Raw genomic sequence first — 17,313 nt, 5'->3', positions numbered from 1 at the left:
AAGCGCTAATCTAAATAAACACAGTCAGAACGCTGTAAGATTATCAGTGTTTAATGAACTCCTACAGAGTTAAATGAAGCCTGATTTAGCTGTAGCTAAGTTTAACCGAATAGCCTGTAATATAACATCATTTCACTATACGACAGCACAGCAATGTGTTTGCCAAGTGTTTGTCTTTGCAGTAATTGCCACTAAGGGTTTGATGGCGGCAGTCACAGGCGTAAAAACTCTGATACCTTATTCCCTATTAGCTTGAAGCTCGATTAAAAATAGTCCTGTGAATGTGACTATACATGTGCCGCTTTAACCAATATCTAACACTTGCTGGCCTTGTTTTCTTCCTCCCTCTTTTGCATAAATATCTCAGCCCACATTAACTCTCTTTTGCATTTTCCTCCAAAAATAAGACGTGAAGCAGAGCTTATGTAATTGTGTTTTGGATGAAGCTGGATAAGAAAGCAGTACGGTTTGACAGCTAGTTGCATTGGCAGAGCGCTTGGCTGCCATAGGCTGTGCTGTGAATGGGTAAGCCCCTCATTTATGGTTTGCTGAAATATGCTTTTTTATCTTCCACCTATTGGCTTTTAATCATCAGCTGGTGTGTGGGTTCTTTATGTTGAGACCATTTGAAAGCTGACAGTAGACAGTATGTGCTCGTAGGCTTTGCATACGGGTCAAACTTGACTGGTTTCGTGGTTAATGGAAATTTGAATATTTTGAGATTTAAGTTCAAGATGTCTTTAACGGGATAGTTCACCCCAGAATTAAAATGTTGTCATCATTAACTCGCCCTCTTGTTATTCAAACCTGTGCGACTTACTTTCTTCTGGAAAACACAAAAGATATTTTGAAGAATGTTGGAAACCAAAAACCATTGGTGCCCATTGACTTCTGTTGTATGGACACAAAACCAAAGGGTACCAAATCACACAAAGTCAATGGATACCAACGGTTTTCTTTCACCAAATGTTTTTTATATATCGTTTGTGTTCTGCAGAAGCAAAAAGCCATACAGGTTTGAAATGTCAATAAGGAAAGTAATTGAGGACAGAATTTTAATTTCGGGGTGACATTTCCCTTTCAAACAGATTTACATGTAAATTAAAGGTTTTAATAGAATGTTAATAGAACGTTTCATAGAGTTGTGTCCGGGTCAAAACTTTCTGACTATTAATATGTAGTTTCTGAGGTTATGCGCTTTTCTGATGGGCAACATTTTGCTTTGCTTTTAGAAGTAAAGACCCTCCTTTACTTCAAAACCAGCCTGTTTATTTGTGGTAAAAATGATTTAGCAGTTTACAATTTTTTAAGTTTACCCAACTTGAACTTTCTGAATCTGTTTATTCAGCTTACATTAAAACCATTAAACTTCAACACTAAATTGTGAAGGCTTTTTACAGTGTATAGTCTATATCTTCTCTGTAGTAAAGGACACAAAATACATCGGAGCCGCAAAACACATGCTGTATAAGAGTTTGGTTCCAAAATGAGATAAAAAAAACATGATTTTGGGAATTTTTTGTTATCTTATTTTGGAACCAAACTCATCATATTATTTTCTACATTTATTGCATAGAATTAATGGAGAATATATCCAGTATATCCATACCAATGTTGCTTGGCAACTACCTGCAGTTGGGCTAATGAACTTATAACACTTGTAACACGCATTAATTACTTGTTTCGATTATTATTAGCAGATAATAATAGTCAATATTTATTGGACACTGTCGTCTCTCATTTTACTGCGGTTGCCGGTGTTTTAACCACCTTGAGGTTAAGATTTTACTATAGAAAGGTAATTTATTGCTCTAGTAAACAATATGCACAGTAGAAACTACATTGTTTACATTATAATCTACATTACATTTATGACAGGACATTACAATAGACAATATACATTTTGGAGAGCATAAACAATATGAAAAACCGGCAATATACAATGTAACAAGTAAAATTTCCATTTATCATTTGTCAGATGCTTTCAGCCAAAGCGACTTAGAAGTAGAGAGCGACTTAGGGGAGTTTTTTGGGATAGTTCACCCCAAAATAAAAATGAATTTATCATGTAATTTTAAACCTGTTTGATTTTCTTTCTTTCTTCTGCAAAACACAAAAGAAGATATTTTGTAGAATGTTGGTAGCCAACATCACATGACCGCATTGACTTCCATTGTATGAACTCAAAATCACTGAGACATTTCTCAGAATATCTTCTTTTCATGTTCTATAGAAGAAAGAAAGTCATGCCGGTTTTGAGGGTGAATAAATGATAACATCATTTAAATTTGTTTGTGGGCCATCCCTTAAATGTTTTCTAAGATCTTAAGAAATTACAGGTTTAGGTCTGGATTGCACGTAAACATTTTCTAGAGCTCTAAACAAACATCACATCTTTATCTTTATGCAAGAAAGCTAATCTGGGTATGTTGACCTTAGACGGCCGGTGACATTGACAGGATCTCAGTGGAGGCTTAAAAAAGCAAAAGGCACATGGAGGGTATACATACTGTACTGTAGGTGCTTTGTCCCAATTTCATCTGCACCTATTTTTTATTATTTAAGTATATGGTATCTTTCTGTTTAACACATTTATTACAGTACATTGTTTTAAAATGTATACCATTAAGTCTGAATTCTGCTTTACACAATTAAAATTTGGTTGCTTTTGTAAACTGTCAATCCAAGAACATTTGACATTTATATGCTGAAGTCAAGGGGAAAAAAGGAAATGTGCCTTGAAGATTATGCATATCATTACCGAAAACTAGATGTTCTTTTGCCGTGAGAGTGTCTGCGTTATTTTCAGGCCCATCGCGCCCTCATTAACACGTTCATTAACAACATCTTCGGGACTGGCTTTTAATGTCAGCATTTTCACACAGAAGAAGTTTTTTTTGGAAACGGAGCTGTCTGCTCCCACAGGGTACACAGAGAGTCATTTTAGGACAGTCCTCCAATGCTCAATAGAGGTACTGTTTTCTGTAGAGTAAAGTAATGGCTCAGGGCTACTCTCAGAATCCTCTAAATCTGGAAGCTAATCCAGCAATAATGTATATTTATGGTGGGTTTCCAGCAGAGGGCGCCATCTTACTTTTAATAGTGTGCATCAGTGCAGACTTCTATGGCTGCTACATCAATGAGTTTTTGCTATGTTCAACTTTTTTCTTTTATGTACCCCATATGTACATTAGTAATGCTTAAGAACCTCTTTGTCGCCACAACCAGACCACACAGAAGAGTTGTTTATAGCATATAAATGAATATCTTATTTTTTATTCATAAATTTTGACCTTGAATAACTAAATGAAAATATAAAATACATATTTAACTAATACCAATTAATGCTTTAGCACGTATATTCTGTATATATATATAAAGATTTCCATATTTGTATGCAAGAGCAAATTTTTACATAATATATTTTTTACGACTTTGTCACTTGTATTCTCACTAGTCGTTGTGCCAACAGGGACGCCTACTCCGGTATGGAAACCCCAGGGTCCAAACGCAAGTTGTATAGCGCTGTGCCAGGACGACACTACGTGGTGGTGAAGTCTTACCAACCACAGGCGGAGGGGGAAATCGCTTTATACAAGAACGACAGGGTCAAAGGTAAATGTTTCTCTAACAAACCCAGGGTGTCGAACTACTGTTTACTTTTATCTAAAGCTTTGGCACAGCATAAAAGCACTAAAACGAACTTTACGAATCACCCAAACTGTGTGTTTGGAATGACCTGAGTCCGGGCACATTCCGGGCCCGGGGCCTCTCCCCGGACAAGGGGCGGGCCCTCCGAGTACGGAGGTCCTAGGAGCTCTGAGCCGACTCCCCGGGACAGCACGCCAAATACGCATAATAACTGTTGTCTATCCGTAGAGATTACGAACTCATGAATAGAATGAGGTGCACTACGAGACTTTCTAAATCTTCAGCATTTGTGTATTACCGCATGTGTTAATTTGTTTGCATTGGTATAGTAGCATTGTTGTTGTTAATGATGGATGGCTGATTTTGATCTTTCTATCATTTTTCTCTACACATAGTTCTCAGTATTGGAGAAGGAGGATTCTGGGAAGGCAGCGCTCGAGGGAATGTAGGCTGGTTCCCAGCGGAATGTGTGGAAGAGATCCCAAGCAAACCCGAGGACAGACCCTGTGAGTGTACACACTCAAACCACTTCTCATTCACTGTCATGGCCATTTTAAAAGGACAGTTCACCCAAAAGTAAACATTTTGTCTTCATTTATTCATCTTCTTGTTGTTTTAAACCCGTTTGACTTTGCGAGACATTAAAGACTATGTTCATCTAAGAATATTCACGGCACGCATTAAGCCCAGAAATGCATCATAAAAATACCTCAAAACTGGTCCATGTTAATTTTACCACTATACTGCAAGTCATCTGAAGCCAACAGACAGAAATTCACACTATAAATTCCAAAGAATATATTGCATACATTTCAAGGTACTTTAAAGCTTGTCAGATAGCTTGTCAGACCACTTTATGATCTCATTGTGTAAATAATAACAGGGTTAACATTATGAAAATCTCCTTTTGTGTCGTACAGGTTCGTAATGATCAAAGTAGGTAAACAAGAACAAAATGTTGATTGTATTGCTCATGTATTAGTATGAATAGAGTGTAAATTAGAACAAATAAAAAAAAAATTACGCTGCTCTGATAACCCGCAGAATATCTGAGAAGCCCTGTGGCTATAGCAGGCTGTTAATTCAGTTAGTCTTCATTTGCATCTAGGCCACAAACTGAACACGTCCACCTCTCAGATCACATGCTCACGTTCATCTGTCACCATTCGAATAAACACTTTGTGCATTATATCCAAATTAGACAGGGGCGGCAGTACACTTGACAGTAATCATACCATTAGTCTACAGTTGTGTTTAATATTAGATCATTTAAAAATATTTGTGGAATTGTTGCCTTTTGTGTAACTTCGGTGTGTTTGTGCGCACAAAATATTTTCTGTGCAAATTGGTTAACGGGACCAGGGGCAACATTCTGTTGAGAGTTGTTATTTTGGGCCAAACGAATGTCTTCCATATGTGTGTGTGTGTGTGTGTGTGTGCGCGTGAGTGTGCGCGAGTGTGCGTGTGAGGTTTTCTTCATTGAAAAACATCCTGAACCAGGTCTGGTGGAACTGAATCTTTATTAAACCTTAACAGTCCAGAGCTGTAATATGGAGGTGAAAGAGCAGCAAAATTTAATCTGTGAACTTGTACAATAGATTTTTGACCATGTGCAGATAAATCTACTCACTGCCGTGCTGTGAAAACTTTGTCTCAAACAAACTCACAAATATGTAAAATTGTGCATAAATACAGACAATATTTGCAATACATATTATACTTAGATTTTTGCAGTACAATTAAATGTACATGTATAAATATTTATTTTACACGTTGTCGAGTTCGTCGAATGGAAAAGTAAAAAGGCTTTGCATTGAAGCATTTACATTTTTTTACAATTTTCCGCCTACAGTATGGAAAAAATTGGCACAACTCAAATCTGAATCCTGGGATCTACAATTACAAAAATGACTTTGTTTGTTGCAAATACAATTCTTTGCTTCACTCCAGATTGTTGGCTAGGATGACCGCGTACAGTAAGAGAGTAACTGGCAGCTATGTGTGGCAAATGGAAGTGTTCAGGAGAGATGCTCACAACAGCATGTGGCGCGCAGAATGGAGGTGTGGCGAACGACAGCTGTCATTGGCCTAGAGGTTTTGGCCAATGTAATACATTGGCTGAGCTGGGGAAAGAGTCTGGCTGACTCAGCTCTCAGACTGTAAGATCTAATAACGCCCTTTACTTAATAGAACGTGAGATTTGCCCTAAAGGTGTTATGTAGTTCTGCATGTATATGGCTAAGTAGGAACATTTTATATTTAACTTGTATCAAAATTAATTTGTGTGAATACTTTATTGTATATTAATTATATTAATCTATGAAAAAATGTCTTTAGCAAAAAATTTATATTCTGCACTTTTAAAGGGATAATTAGCACACGGAAATTCTGTTATCATTTATTCACCCTCATGTTGTTTCATGGGATGTGCACGCCTGGACGGCAGTTAACTTCCGGTCTGTGTTTGGCTATGTATTTATAAATATAACCATTTTTATTTAATTTAATTTATGGTAATATTCATTTATATTCTTATTTTATTGTATAATAATTTTATTAAATAAATGATTTGTTGAATGGGTCCTGTAGTTCGGTCTCATTTAAAGAAACGATATGGGACATTGTGTGACATCTAGTGGTTGAGCTTGATATCGCAGTCTAAATTCAAAATTTTGGAGAGACAAGTTTAGCCAAGTAACGGTTCTTCTCGGTTTCTTTTGCTTGTTACCAGAAATAATCTACAGGCACTCTGTTTGTGAATGTGTATCGGAGGTTAAGGGCAGTCCACGAACGCGTGCATGCGCGTTTGTTTCCGTTGTCGCTTTAGAAATGTCTTTGTTGTTTTGTGTCCATACTGTAGAAGTCAAGGGGGCCCAAGGTAGTTTGGTTGCCAACATTCTTCAAAATATCTTCTTTTGGAAATAAATTTTTGAGATCTGAATCTGAATTTTAAATGCGTTATATGTTCCAATCATCCGTGCATAATTGATGAGTAAATTTAGTTTTTATCTGCAAGTTTTGAAATGTTATTTTGTTCCCGATATTCGCAATAATTAATGTTATTGCAAATGATTGACTTGTCACACGTTTGCACAAATTCAAGCTGTAATCCGGTGTGAAGATGCTTGCTATGTTTGGTAGAAGCGTCACCTGAGGCATTTTTGAACCTCATCCATGTTTGTTAGGGATGCGGCATGAAAGGGTGAGGAATGCTCGGTTGTAATGGGAGCTGTTGGTTTAAATCCATAGCTACTACAATACTATAAGAACTTGTGTGAATTGAAAACATGGAATGAAACGCTTGTTTTCAGGTCAGATAACCGTTACAAGGACATCTTTTTTTCTTTCACTGAATGAAATCGTAGCTTTTAGAAAACAGATGATCTGTTCCCATGGCAATGCTCTTTGCCTTATTTTAATCACATCCATCGAAGAATAGCGTGAAACAGTTTTACTTATTTTAACAGAGATTTGACAGGTAACCATACACAGCTCAGAAAGCAAACAGGATTTCCCACCTCAAATTAATCTAATGCGATATTTAAAAACATTTGTACTGTTAAAGGCAGCGTCAGCTGGTTAGTAAAAGCACAAGTATTCTGTTGAAGTCTCTTGAACCTTTTCCGAGCAACACTCATGCACATTCCTGATTGATATATTTCCATGGAAACATGCTCTACACTGTACAAACCCTGTTGCTAAGGAGTGGGCCCTGGTAAGATTTTTTTCCTCATTTTGTGGCATCTTTTTTTCCCTCTCTCTCGCTCTCACGGCACTGAGAACAGAGCTTACATACAATCTTTTCAATGCCACAGTTGTCTTCGCGCGTGCGGTGCTGATGGTCAGTCCTAACCTGTGCACGCAAGGAGATGCAAGAGTTTTTGGACATGGGAAGTTAGGCAGCAGGGCCCGAGGGCTAGAGAAAAGTGCCAACCCCCCTTCAGGCGAGGAGAATTGAGCGTTTTTGGATTGGTTGAACTAAAGGGGACCAATGGACGAAACTAGCAGATCTAGGAAGAAGGTTCATTTTGGAGGTATGTTGAGCGTTGATGAAGGAAAACTGAAGGTTTGTGCTTAAGGATTTGTGTGGCAAGTAATTGCTCTGTGTTGATGGGAGTAATTGTTGATAGTGTTGACATTTTGCGTGAATAATTCGTTTCAGTTTGGTGTCGATACTATTTTCAGCACTGTTTATTGTGTGCGATAAAGATCAGATAAAACTATATGCCCTGCAGGTGCATGTCCTTATTTCTGCTACATCAAATACTTTGTTCTGGAAGACACTATTTTCTGTTGTGTCATTTGGACTGCTTTTTAATTGAAGTTTGTTTTTGAAACAACTTCTTATTGTCAGTATCTGCACACAAGTTCTTGGATAAATGTTTTACTCTATCCATAATGTTTTCTAAAAATAATTGTATCGATCTAAATGTTCTTTTTTTATATAAAATGTGTCGAGTTCACTTTGTGATTGGAAGTGGTTATTTCTCAATGATGCGGTGCGCTCCAGCACTATCCTGAAAAGTTTTGTGGTGGTCTTCAAGTTTTTTCCTGTCCTATCAGAGCCACAGGGCTAGTTTCCCCTGGTGATTTAAAATCCTGTGTTGTAGCAACTGTGATCATCGCTCGTCGCTGTGTCGAATGAGCTTTTTTCTTGCGCTGTCCGCCAAGGAACAGCGATTGTGTCTAGTACGTGTGGCTCTGCTATAGAAAGCTGGCAGGGTGTTCCATTAGGATGTGATAAATTGAAGGAAACTAAAAAAAGAGAAAGAGACATGACAGTAACCTATATTACAGTACATACGTGGCTGGTGTTTTATTTATGCAGTCTCTGGACATTAAGTCTGCTTATTTTTATGCAAAATGTCATCATTTTGAATCCGGTATTGCATTGCACAATCCCAACTGGATAATGTACAACCTGACAGAACACGTCTATAAATGGTAATGTCAAGCTTGGAGCGTGATGATTCACTGCACCCGAACGGATCGGTTGTGATCTGAGTTTAATTTGATGCACCGGAATATGTACTCTTTGCATTTAAATTTGATTTGTTTTGTTTCTGTAATTGTGTCTGTAAGTTTTGAAATGTCCCAAGTGCTTACTTTCAAAAAGTGCCATTGAGTTGCATACATTTTTCTTCAATAATGAAGCTTTAAAATGTAACCACCTCATTCTGTTTAGCACTGGCAGCTACAATGTTGCATTTTAATCAAATTATAACACAGACTGCCTTTTATACAATAGAAACCACAGACAGATTGGTTGGACATCTTTCATTAGCAGTCGTAGCGGATGTCTCTGTAGAATTATGTTGAATTCAAACCTTCTTTTGTTTGCACATCAAAACGTTTCAGCTCAACAAAGAATTGCGCGTCTGTAACTTTAACAGCTAACCAGTGAGTAGGTTGGAAGGGGAAAGTGTTGAATCCCACGCAGCCTTCTGACTACTGATATCATCGTGCATCAACAGAACCGCAGAGGACAATACAAGTGGTGCAGTTTTAGAAGCCACAGCCTGCACTGTACAAATTCTTCATCAATCTCATTAAGCAATAAATAGCCTCTTACTGGCTTTCCTTTCCTTTCAATAATATGTCTTGTCTTTGTCATTATATTGTAAGTACTTCAAACACATCGAGGCTGCACACCCTGAATTTTCATTCACTGTTCCTGTTACGGCAAACCCATTTTTCATGGAAGACAAAAGTAGAAATTTTTGATGAATCGTTTGCAAGAATGCACAGTGGAGAAGCGCCAGTTGAGTATCATATTTAATCATAATTATTCTTCAATGTTAAACGTGCCCTCCTCACAAACTGTATTTGCATTCAGCAAAAGTGCATTGTGTGTACTCACTACTCATGGCATCTTGGTGACGTTAATGTACCCTTTTTAATAGATTTTTCAAAAACGCTTGAATCTCCACCAAAAATAATAACATATGGGTTCCGAACATCAAGAGAATTAAAAATTAAAATAAAATTAAAATTGATGTTACGTTACGTTACGTTACATGTTATGGTGTGTTATTCCAATGTATAACACATAATCAAGCTTATGACACCTACATAGTGTTGCTTACGTTTCTATGTGCTGAATCATGACGCAATTTCCCATTAACCTCGACAAACATGATGCCATGGGAACAGTCCTGAATGAACACCCCCCCGCCCCTGAGATGTTTGGTTCATTTTAAGAGTGGTGCCACACAGGCGATTAATCTCAACATCATAAAAAAGTCTCTTCATTAGGTTTGTTGGCTCTTATCGTTGCTTCTATAAAACGCAGTCAATATTTGGCCTTCTTGAGCTCCCTCTGAGGACCGTCTTGTTTGGCTCAATAATGGGCCAAATGGTCCCTGTCTCACAAAGAGTTTTTATAAATGGGGAGAGCGGTATAGTTATTGTAGCACTAGTGTGCTGTGTCGTTTTTACCATCTGCTTATTTTGGATTCGCTGCTGTGATTTGTGGACTCACTATTTGATCGCTCTACAATCGCATGTTACGTTACAGCCACCAAGGCCGATCGAGCCATGTGTGACGTTTCTCAAGATGGTATTGATTCTCAGTCGTAACAATTTGCAGGTCAAGGTGAAACTGTTAGCACCTTTGTTTCTTTCTTTCTTTGTTTTCTAGAACACAGTTGGTGTCACATTCACAGAATGATTAATTTTGTTGAAAAAGTGGCACCGGGGACGTGGTGACATATGGCACACAGTGAGACCAATTTTGTGACTAGACGTTTTTTTTTAATTCTATGCTATTATGCAACTGAACCTTTAACAACATTCTCACATGAAAAAAACTGCTGCTTTTTTATTCATTTCGCACATTTTTATGTTCTGTGTGAAAGCGTTGATAATGATGTTGAATGTGATGTTTCAGACTTTTAAAGTTTGATGGGTGTTTGAAGTGTTTAAACTCCGTCACAAGTTTCAGTAGAAGCTCACAGTGCGTTTACATGTAAAAAAATATATATTTTCATTTTATAGATCCTAAGCAATATGCACAATTTAAGTGAATTTTGTGTAACTGTGTCTTCACAGATGCCCGGGCGGACCGGTCAGAGAGGCGAAAGCTCTTTCGACACTACACTGTGGGATCTTATGACAGTTTTGATGCATCAAGGTATGATTAAATATTTTTTCTAAACCTCCTGACCATGTTTTAAAGTGTGTCGGGCTGTCGGCTTAGCTGCAATACATGATATGACATGATATTCAAATGAGTTCTCCGCTACAGAAATATATGTGGGTCAAAAGACTGTTAACAATATTGTATTGCTATATTATCAGTTAGTTAAATTTATAGTTTTAGTTAGTTTAGGAGGAAAGAAGAAATCTGAACAGACCAACCAAAGCATGATGGCGAAAAAGCTAAATAATTCAATATATTATGTCAGTATTTTTGTAAAAATTCCAATTATGTTTTGTCTTTATTTGCGGTAAAAGCTAAAGATACCATGGACTGTTAAATTATCAATCGACAATGTCAAAGGAAAGAAGTTGTATGAAACAGATAATTTGTCATTTTTTCATGTTCAGTGATGTCTTAGGAGATCGGCCGTTCAGGAGCCCTTAAAGGGACTTTTGGGACAAAATGGTTAATTGATTGTGTAGAATCAATAACATCTTTCCTTCTACAACTAACTACGACACATTTTTTTCAGCCAAGGAGATGCAACTTATTTTAATACACAGTCCTTATATGGTTGTACAATTTATCACGTAGCAGTAGTTCTGTTTATTGGTGCCCGACTCCATTTATGACTTTACAAATATGATTGATATTGTAGTCAGAGAACTTTCTAGTTTGAATGTATTATTTAAAGTAGGTGGTTTGTAAGAAGCAACTATTCTTACAAGGTCGTTATTATTGCAGTGCCATTCAACAGTTTACCTGCTCATTCATCTATTTATCGATTTGATATCATCAAAATAATTTCCCCAAATTTTGCCACCTCACCATCATTTAATACCAAGCACCGCATTGTTATTCACAGAGGAATATAGGTTTGAAGTGTGTGTGAAAACCTCTTTAAATGGTTATGTAAGCAATGCTTGAGCTTCAGGTCATAGATGCATCATGTAGACATTTTTATGGCATTTCAAAAACCGCCCCTGTGACATTATGATGTCATAACATGTGACTGCAAAACGTTTCCAATTTAGCTAGGCACAATTTAACCCACAGTGAGGTCATAGTCTGTGCACATATCAAATGTAGATGGATTGTGATGGAATCATTTTTCGTTTCCTTGATCATTTGATTATAAGTCTAGTAATGCAATAAAATCATGTTCATCGTTTTGATCTAGTGCTTGTTTTTGCAATACTATGAACTTTAGCAGTTTGGAAGGGGGTGCTAAAATGACAAAAAGGAGACAGATCCCCTTGCATCCGGCTGCACTCCTACCCATCTGACACACCCCTCGCTCTGAGCTGGTTGTCATGGAGACAGAGAGTCCATGGCAATGCAGTGCCGACTACTTCCTGCTGCAGGGAGCCTGAGTGACAGGCGGACAGAGGGACATAGGTGCTTTAGGTGAAATTGCTTTAGCATTTAGTCTCTTGTCAACCGATATCTGCTAGCAGTGTCAGTCCTGTTACTGGTTTAATGCTTACGTAGAGAAAATGTGGATTTACTTCACTTGATATTGTGATTTATTAGCAGTTATGAATATACTTTATAAAGACAATCAGGCTTGAGAGATTTTAAGAGACCCATAGTTTTTGTTAAAGAGCTAACCGACCTGACATTTTGACCTGGTTGTGGTCTGTATGTGTTGTCTAGGAGACAACAAAAGTATTTGGAAAGAGATCACCTTGCTCGGGATCCACTCTGGAACAAATGCATTATGAGCAAATAATAATTCCCAGCTATTGAGCCCCTTCTAACAGGCCTGTATATTAATGACCTTGTGGCTCTGTGACATCGCCACAGTGTCCCCTTCAAAGCAGATTATGTTGCCATGACAACCATGCATCGTTCTGCCAGAGTCAGCACTCTACCTTTAGAGCTTTTAGACTTTATCTTATAGTTTAATACTGTAAAGTAAGTAAATATTGTGGTCACAGGTTAAGCCCTTTTTGTCAACATGCCAACTTTTTTAATGCCGAAATGTGTACGGGATTACAGAGAGGTGACGTTATCATGGGCCACTCGATTAATTAAAAGTGATTTTATTTTAAGATCTGTATAGTCTGATCCGTTTTAAGTCACAGTCAAGATGCGATAAAATGAAATCGCACAGATCACAATCCCATTTACAAGTGGAGATGAAGACCCATGTACCGGGTAGAAATGAAACTCTGGCTCTTTGCCATTCACTATGTAACCTGAGCAGTTGAGCAGTACCCATTGAGCATCCAGGCCATCCAATGGATTTAATGCTCCATCTAAAAGATAGTATGCCCTATTGTCATCCAGATAAAAAGGTCAAGGAAATAAAATTTCATTGCTATCTTAGACTGTAGATAACATGTACTCTTCTGAATGTTCAGTTTGCTCAAATAGAGCCTATTTACGCCTTCTCTGTTAAACACTTTCATTAAATGATGTGCTTGCATAAGGGTTGTCCTTTGGGAAAGGATATTGATGGTGCATACATATGTTGTGATGTCATTGTGAACAACCACAACCAGTTACATTGTACTTTATAATACGGCAAATATTGTAACTGCAATTCTTTGTATCCTTAGTATTCCTGCAAAATAGCTTTTAGTCTTTGTTAATGAGTATTTGTTTTATTTTCCAGTAATTGCTCTCTGTCTCTTACTCAAAAGGAAAATATAAATACCCATAAATTGCAATTAATAAAATAATGGCATGTTAAAAGCTTTCTGATTGTTATTTACTGAGCATGTCAAACGACTTTGACCAGATTTTAGATTCTAAGAAGAATAGTTTCAAAAAACCTCATCTTTCGTTCATCTTCATTTTCCTCTCTGAATGCTGCTGGTTTTTGTAGAATACGAAAGGAGAATTTGAAAGAAAATGCATGCATATCTTTTCTATAGAAATACATATTACAGTGGCCAGGCCTGTCAAATTCCCAAAAAGTTTCTTATGAAGAACAGACTGAACTTTATGGACCTGTATGTTGTCAATTGGGAAATCTTACTCTCATCATTATAGCTCATAAAGCTCATTCTTCATACATGATTCAATTGTGCCATGGTCACTATGAATTGTGGATGTATAAAAAAGCTGCATACAATTAAATTTGATCTTTTTGTGTTTTACTAAAAAGTTCAATAGCGCGCAGGTTTAGATTGGCAGGAAAGGAGATGACAGAATTGACATTGTACTACACCTTTAAGGGTACTGTGTAACCGTGCAATGGGAACACATCTGCACATAAAAATGTAGACTAATCCGACCTGAAAATGAATTCTTAAATTGTTAATTTAGGTTACATGCTTCTCTCGGTACCAGTGAGCTTTAAATCGACTGAAGTGTTTTCAGAGCGTGCAGAAACTTTCTGTGCCTGTTAATAGTTAACGATGCATGCATTTGTAACCCTGTGTTATGTAACTGTGACGTATTTGTACAGGATTATGAGCAACTAATTCTTTTGAAAGATAATGAATATTCCCAACAAGGAAATTTAACCCATATTTCCATTCAACCGAGGAATAAATATAGGCTATATATTAGTCGCGCGCTCATCTGCCCAGTGCGCGCGCACACATGCACATTCTTCCCCTGCTCTCTTTCGCGCTCTCTCCTTCTCTGTGGCACTGTAAACCGTCTCTCTCTCTCTTTCTCTCTCACTTTCTTTCTCTCTCTCTCTCTCTCTCTCTCTCTCTCTCTCTCTCTCTCTCTCTCTCTCTCTCTCTCTCTCTCTCTCTCTCTCTCTCTCTCCCTCTCCATACCCATTCCTCCAAGATTACCGCTCATGTTTTCCTCTGGTGATTTTCATCCTTCATCCGGCGGTTATGTCTCGCGCTTACGACACGCTATCTCGCCGGCTAACGGGCCCTGCCTCTCTTAACCACTGTCACAGCTCCTTGTTCGACAGATAAAGTCGTTTTCGCAGCGGTGACAACTCTTACATCGCACTCATCGTCGCAAAAAATGATGAATTCCGCTCAGCCGACGCCTGTCAGAATGAAGCATCACTCCGCGCGCGCCGCGGTGGCGATGATGAGGATGATAGGCTGCAATAACGGTCGTTATTCGCGCAATTTTCTCCACAGCGACTGCGTTATCAACGAAAAGACGGTCGTGCTGCAGAAGAAGGATAACGAGGGATTCGGTTTCGTGCTGCGAGGGGCGAAAGGTAGGACACAGACGGACTCCTCGCCTCCGTCTCCGCCGCCTCATCGTCTGTTCTTGACTTCATGTTGTACACATTCGTTGTGTCGAGGTGTCGGTCATTCATTTCTTATTTCCCATTCCTCCCTCGTGTTGTCTTTTTTAAAATCCACCTCACTTAACGTCATTTTTGTTGATTTCAAACCGCGTCATCGCGCGCGCGCTTGATGTGATGTGCCTGCGTGGCTGCAGCTGCATGCATTGCATACACGTCGACAACTTCTGAATTGATGGGGGAACAAAGTCCTCGCGTGCATCGCTTGTGTGTGTGTCCATCACTGAATTCAAGTGGTTTTGTCAAATCTGTGAAGTGTAAATACAGACCCCCACCATCCACCCCCTGGTCCATGTGCTTGGCTTGGGTTTGTCACCGGGGACATGGACTGCATTAGAGCTCTGGCGCTTTAGCTTTGGGGCTTGCTGACAGTCAACCTTACTGGCCTCTCTTTCAACACATCATCTGTGTTATAAAATGCTAAACTTCAAAATGAATCAGAAGTCTTGACAAACATTACTATGCAATGCAGTAATATTGGACAGATTCATACACACTAATGTGCTTATTGCACAGTCCCCATCCACAACCGCTATGCAATGCCTCGGTTTCTGCACAAGCCAGTGCACTACAGAACGTTTGGAGTTTGGAGCGTGAGTTGAGAGTGCTGCACTGTGGCTGCTCTCTGCATCACTTCCTGCGATGCTCCGTTCTGTCAGGCTCCAGACCAGTGGTGACAACCATGCATGCATTTGCTCTGGTTATATAAACGTCCCAACTACTGCATTCATTTTTGATTCGGTTGAATGCATTGCAGCTTTCATCATGTTTCGTCGGCCCAGATGCTTGTGTTTAGCTTTGTGCTCACTGTGCTATCAAGGCGCTCCTTGTCATCACACAAATCATCACATTTTCATAGGAATTGTGTTTAGCATACTGTTATATATTTTGTTTCTCATATAAAACATGGAATTTTATTTTAAATGTCATGGAGTCCATGATTAACTTTCACCTGTGCCCTAAATAACCATCACATTGTATTTTATGATCCTTACTATCTCTTTTATTGTTTCTCTCTTATTGATTTTTAGCTGATACACCCATCGAGGAGTTCACCCCCACTCCAGCCTTCCCAGCTTTGCAGTATTTGGAGTCTGTGGATGAGGGTGGGGTGGCATGGAAAGCTGGTTTAAGGACTGGAGACTTCCTCATAGAGGTAAGGATACATCTGGGTTTCCATAAGCTTTGGGGAGGTTCTATGGTCAGCTTCGCTGCTTGCTGACGGGATTTGAAGGTCCCAGATAGCTGAGATGTGATGTCCGACCCATGCAGGGGAACTTCATCTCGGGCTTGCTCAATTATTGACACGTTGAACAAATAGGAAAATGTTTATGCAGAGTCTGGGCTTGTGAATATGAGGAAAGGTCACAGTTACATCTTTAATGAGAGAGAGAGAAGCTTAGGAACACGGGAGATGCACGTTCCTTGAAAAAGCAGAGAACGAATAGTGTGATGTGTCCTGTGTGAAACTCAGGTTTCCTGTGTCTTGGCAGTCTGGGTTATGTTTAAACTTCAAATCTTTGTATTCCATCCTGCTTTTCATTTTACATTTGTAATGAAAAGGGTGTAGCCCTGGCACTGCAGATTCGTTGTAAAGTGGAAATGATCTATCTATCAGTCTAACTCCTTATAGAAGTTGAGCATAGAATTTGGTGCAGTTGTCTGAGAGTGATCTCGCATTTATTGGATGTTGTAAATTTTTAATGTCTCGGAAGTACTCCGGATCTGTAACCTGTCAAGCCAAAAAAGCAGCGGTGGCAGATGAGAAATGTCATGATAAGGGATCACACTGGGTTGTTTTCAATCTTAATGAAGCATAAACCTTCTTGTTAGCTCAGATTTCATCATGACTTGGTTAAAACTATGGAAAATGCTTCTAACTGTTACGGTATTATGCACAGCTCAAGAGACTTTTAGCAACATCTTAAGTAATTACTTTTTCTCTGATGTTTCTCCTTTAGGAGAAATAGAATTTAATAGGGCATTTGTAGACATACGAGCACATAGCTTTAAAATTAACATGGACACCGTAGCTCGTATAATTTGATTTAGGAGGAATTTGATGGGAAGCTTTTATGGGAAGATTTTATAATGAAATCTACAAATTTTGACTGCAGATTTTTAGCACAGTGCGGTTCAAGTCACAGCTCTGATGAAACTGACACTTGAGCAAAGACTGACCGTAAGACATGAAAGCACCGGAGACCGCGTCGTCCTCTCGACATCAGCTAAATAAGTTCATTTGCATGCAAAATTCAGGAGAGCACTCACTTTGTGTTAAAGC

The 17,313-nt window shown here is 38.6% G+C and overlaps 1 protein-coding gene across 1 annotated transcript in view; it reads left to right on the top strand.

The window, feature by feature from the left end:
* The window catches only part of shank2b (SH3 and multiple ankyrin repeat domains 2b), a gene marked incomplete at its 5' end in the record, with an annotated part of 73,439 nt that overhangs the window by 37,305 nt on the left and 18,821 nt on the right, over positions 1 to 17,313 (top strand). The window contains 5 exons of the mRNA XM_079449717.1: positions 3,458 to 3,615; positions 4,047 to 4,157; positions 10,702 to 10,783; positions 14,857 to 14,939; positions 16,061 to 16,185. Of these exons, the coding sequence (XP_079305843.1) occupies positions 3,458 to 3,615; positions 4,047 to 4,157; positions 10,702 to 10,783; positions 14,857 to 14,939; positions 16,061 to 16,185 (559 nt within the window). The remainder of the gene's footprint in view (positions 1 to 3,457; positions 3,616 to 4,046; positions 4,158 to 10,701; positions 10,784 to 14,856; positions 14,940 to 16,060; positions 16,186 to 17,313) is intronic.

Source organism: Barbatula barbatula, assembly GCF_947034865.1.
Source record: "Barbatula barbatula genome assembly, chromosome: 25".
Classification (NCBI taxonomy): Eukaryota; Metazoa; Chordata; class Actinopteri; order Cypriniformes; family Nemacheilidae; genus Barbatula; species Barbatula barbatula.
This window is presented reverse-complemented; position numbering and strand designations above follow the sequence as displayed.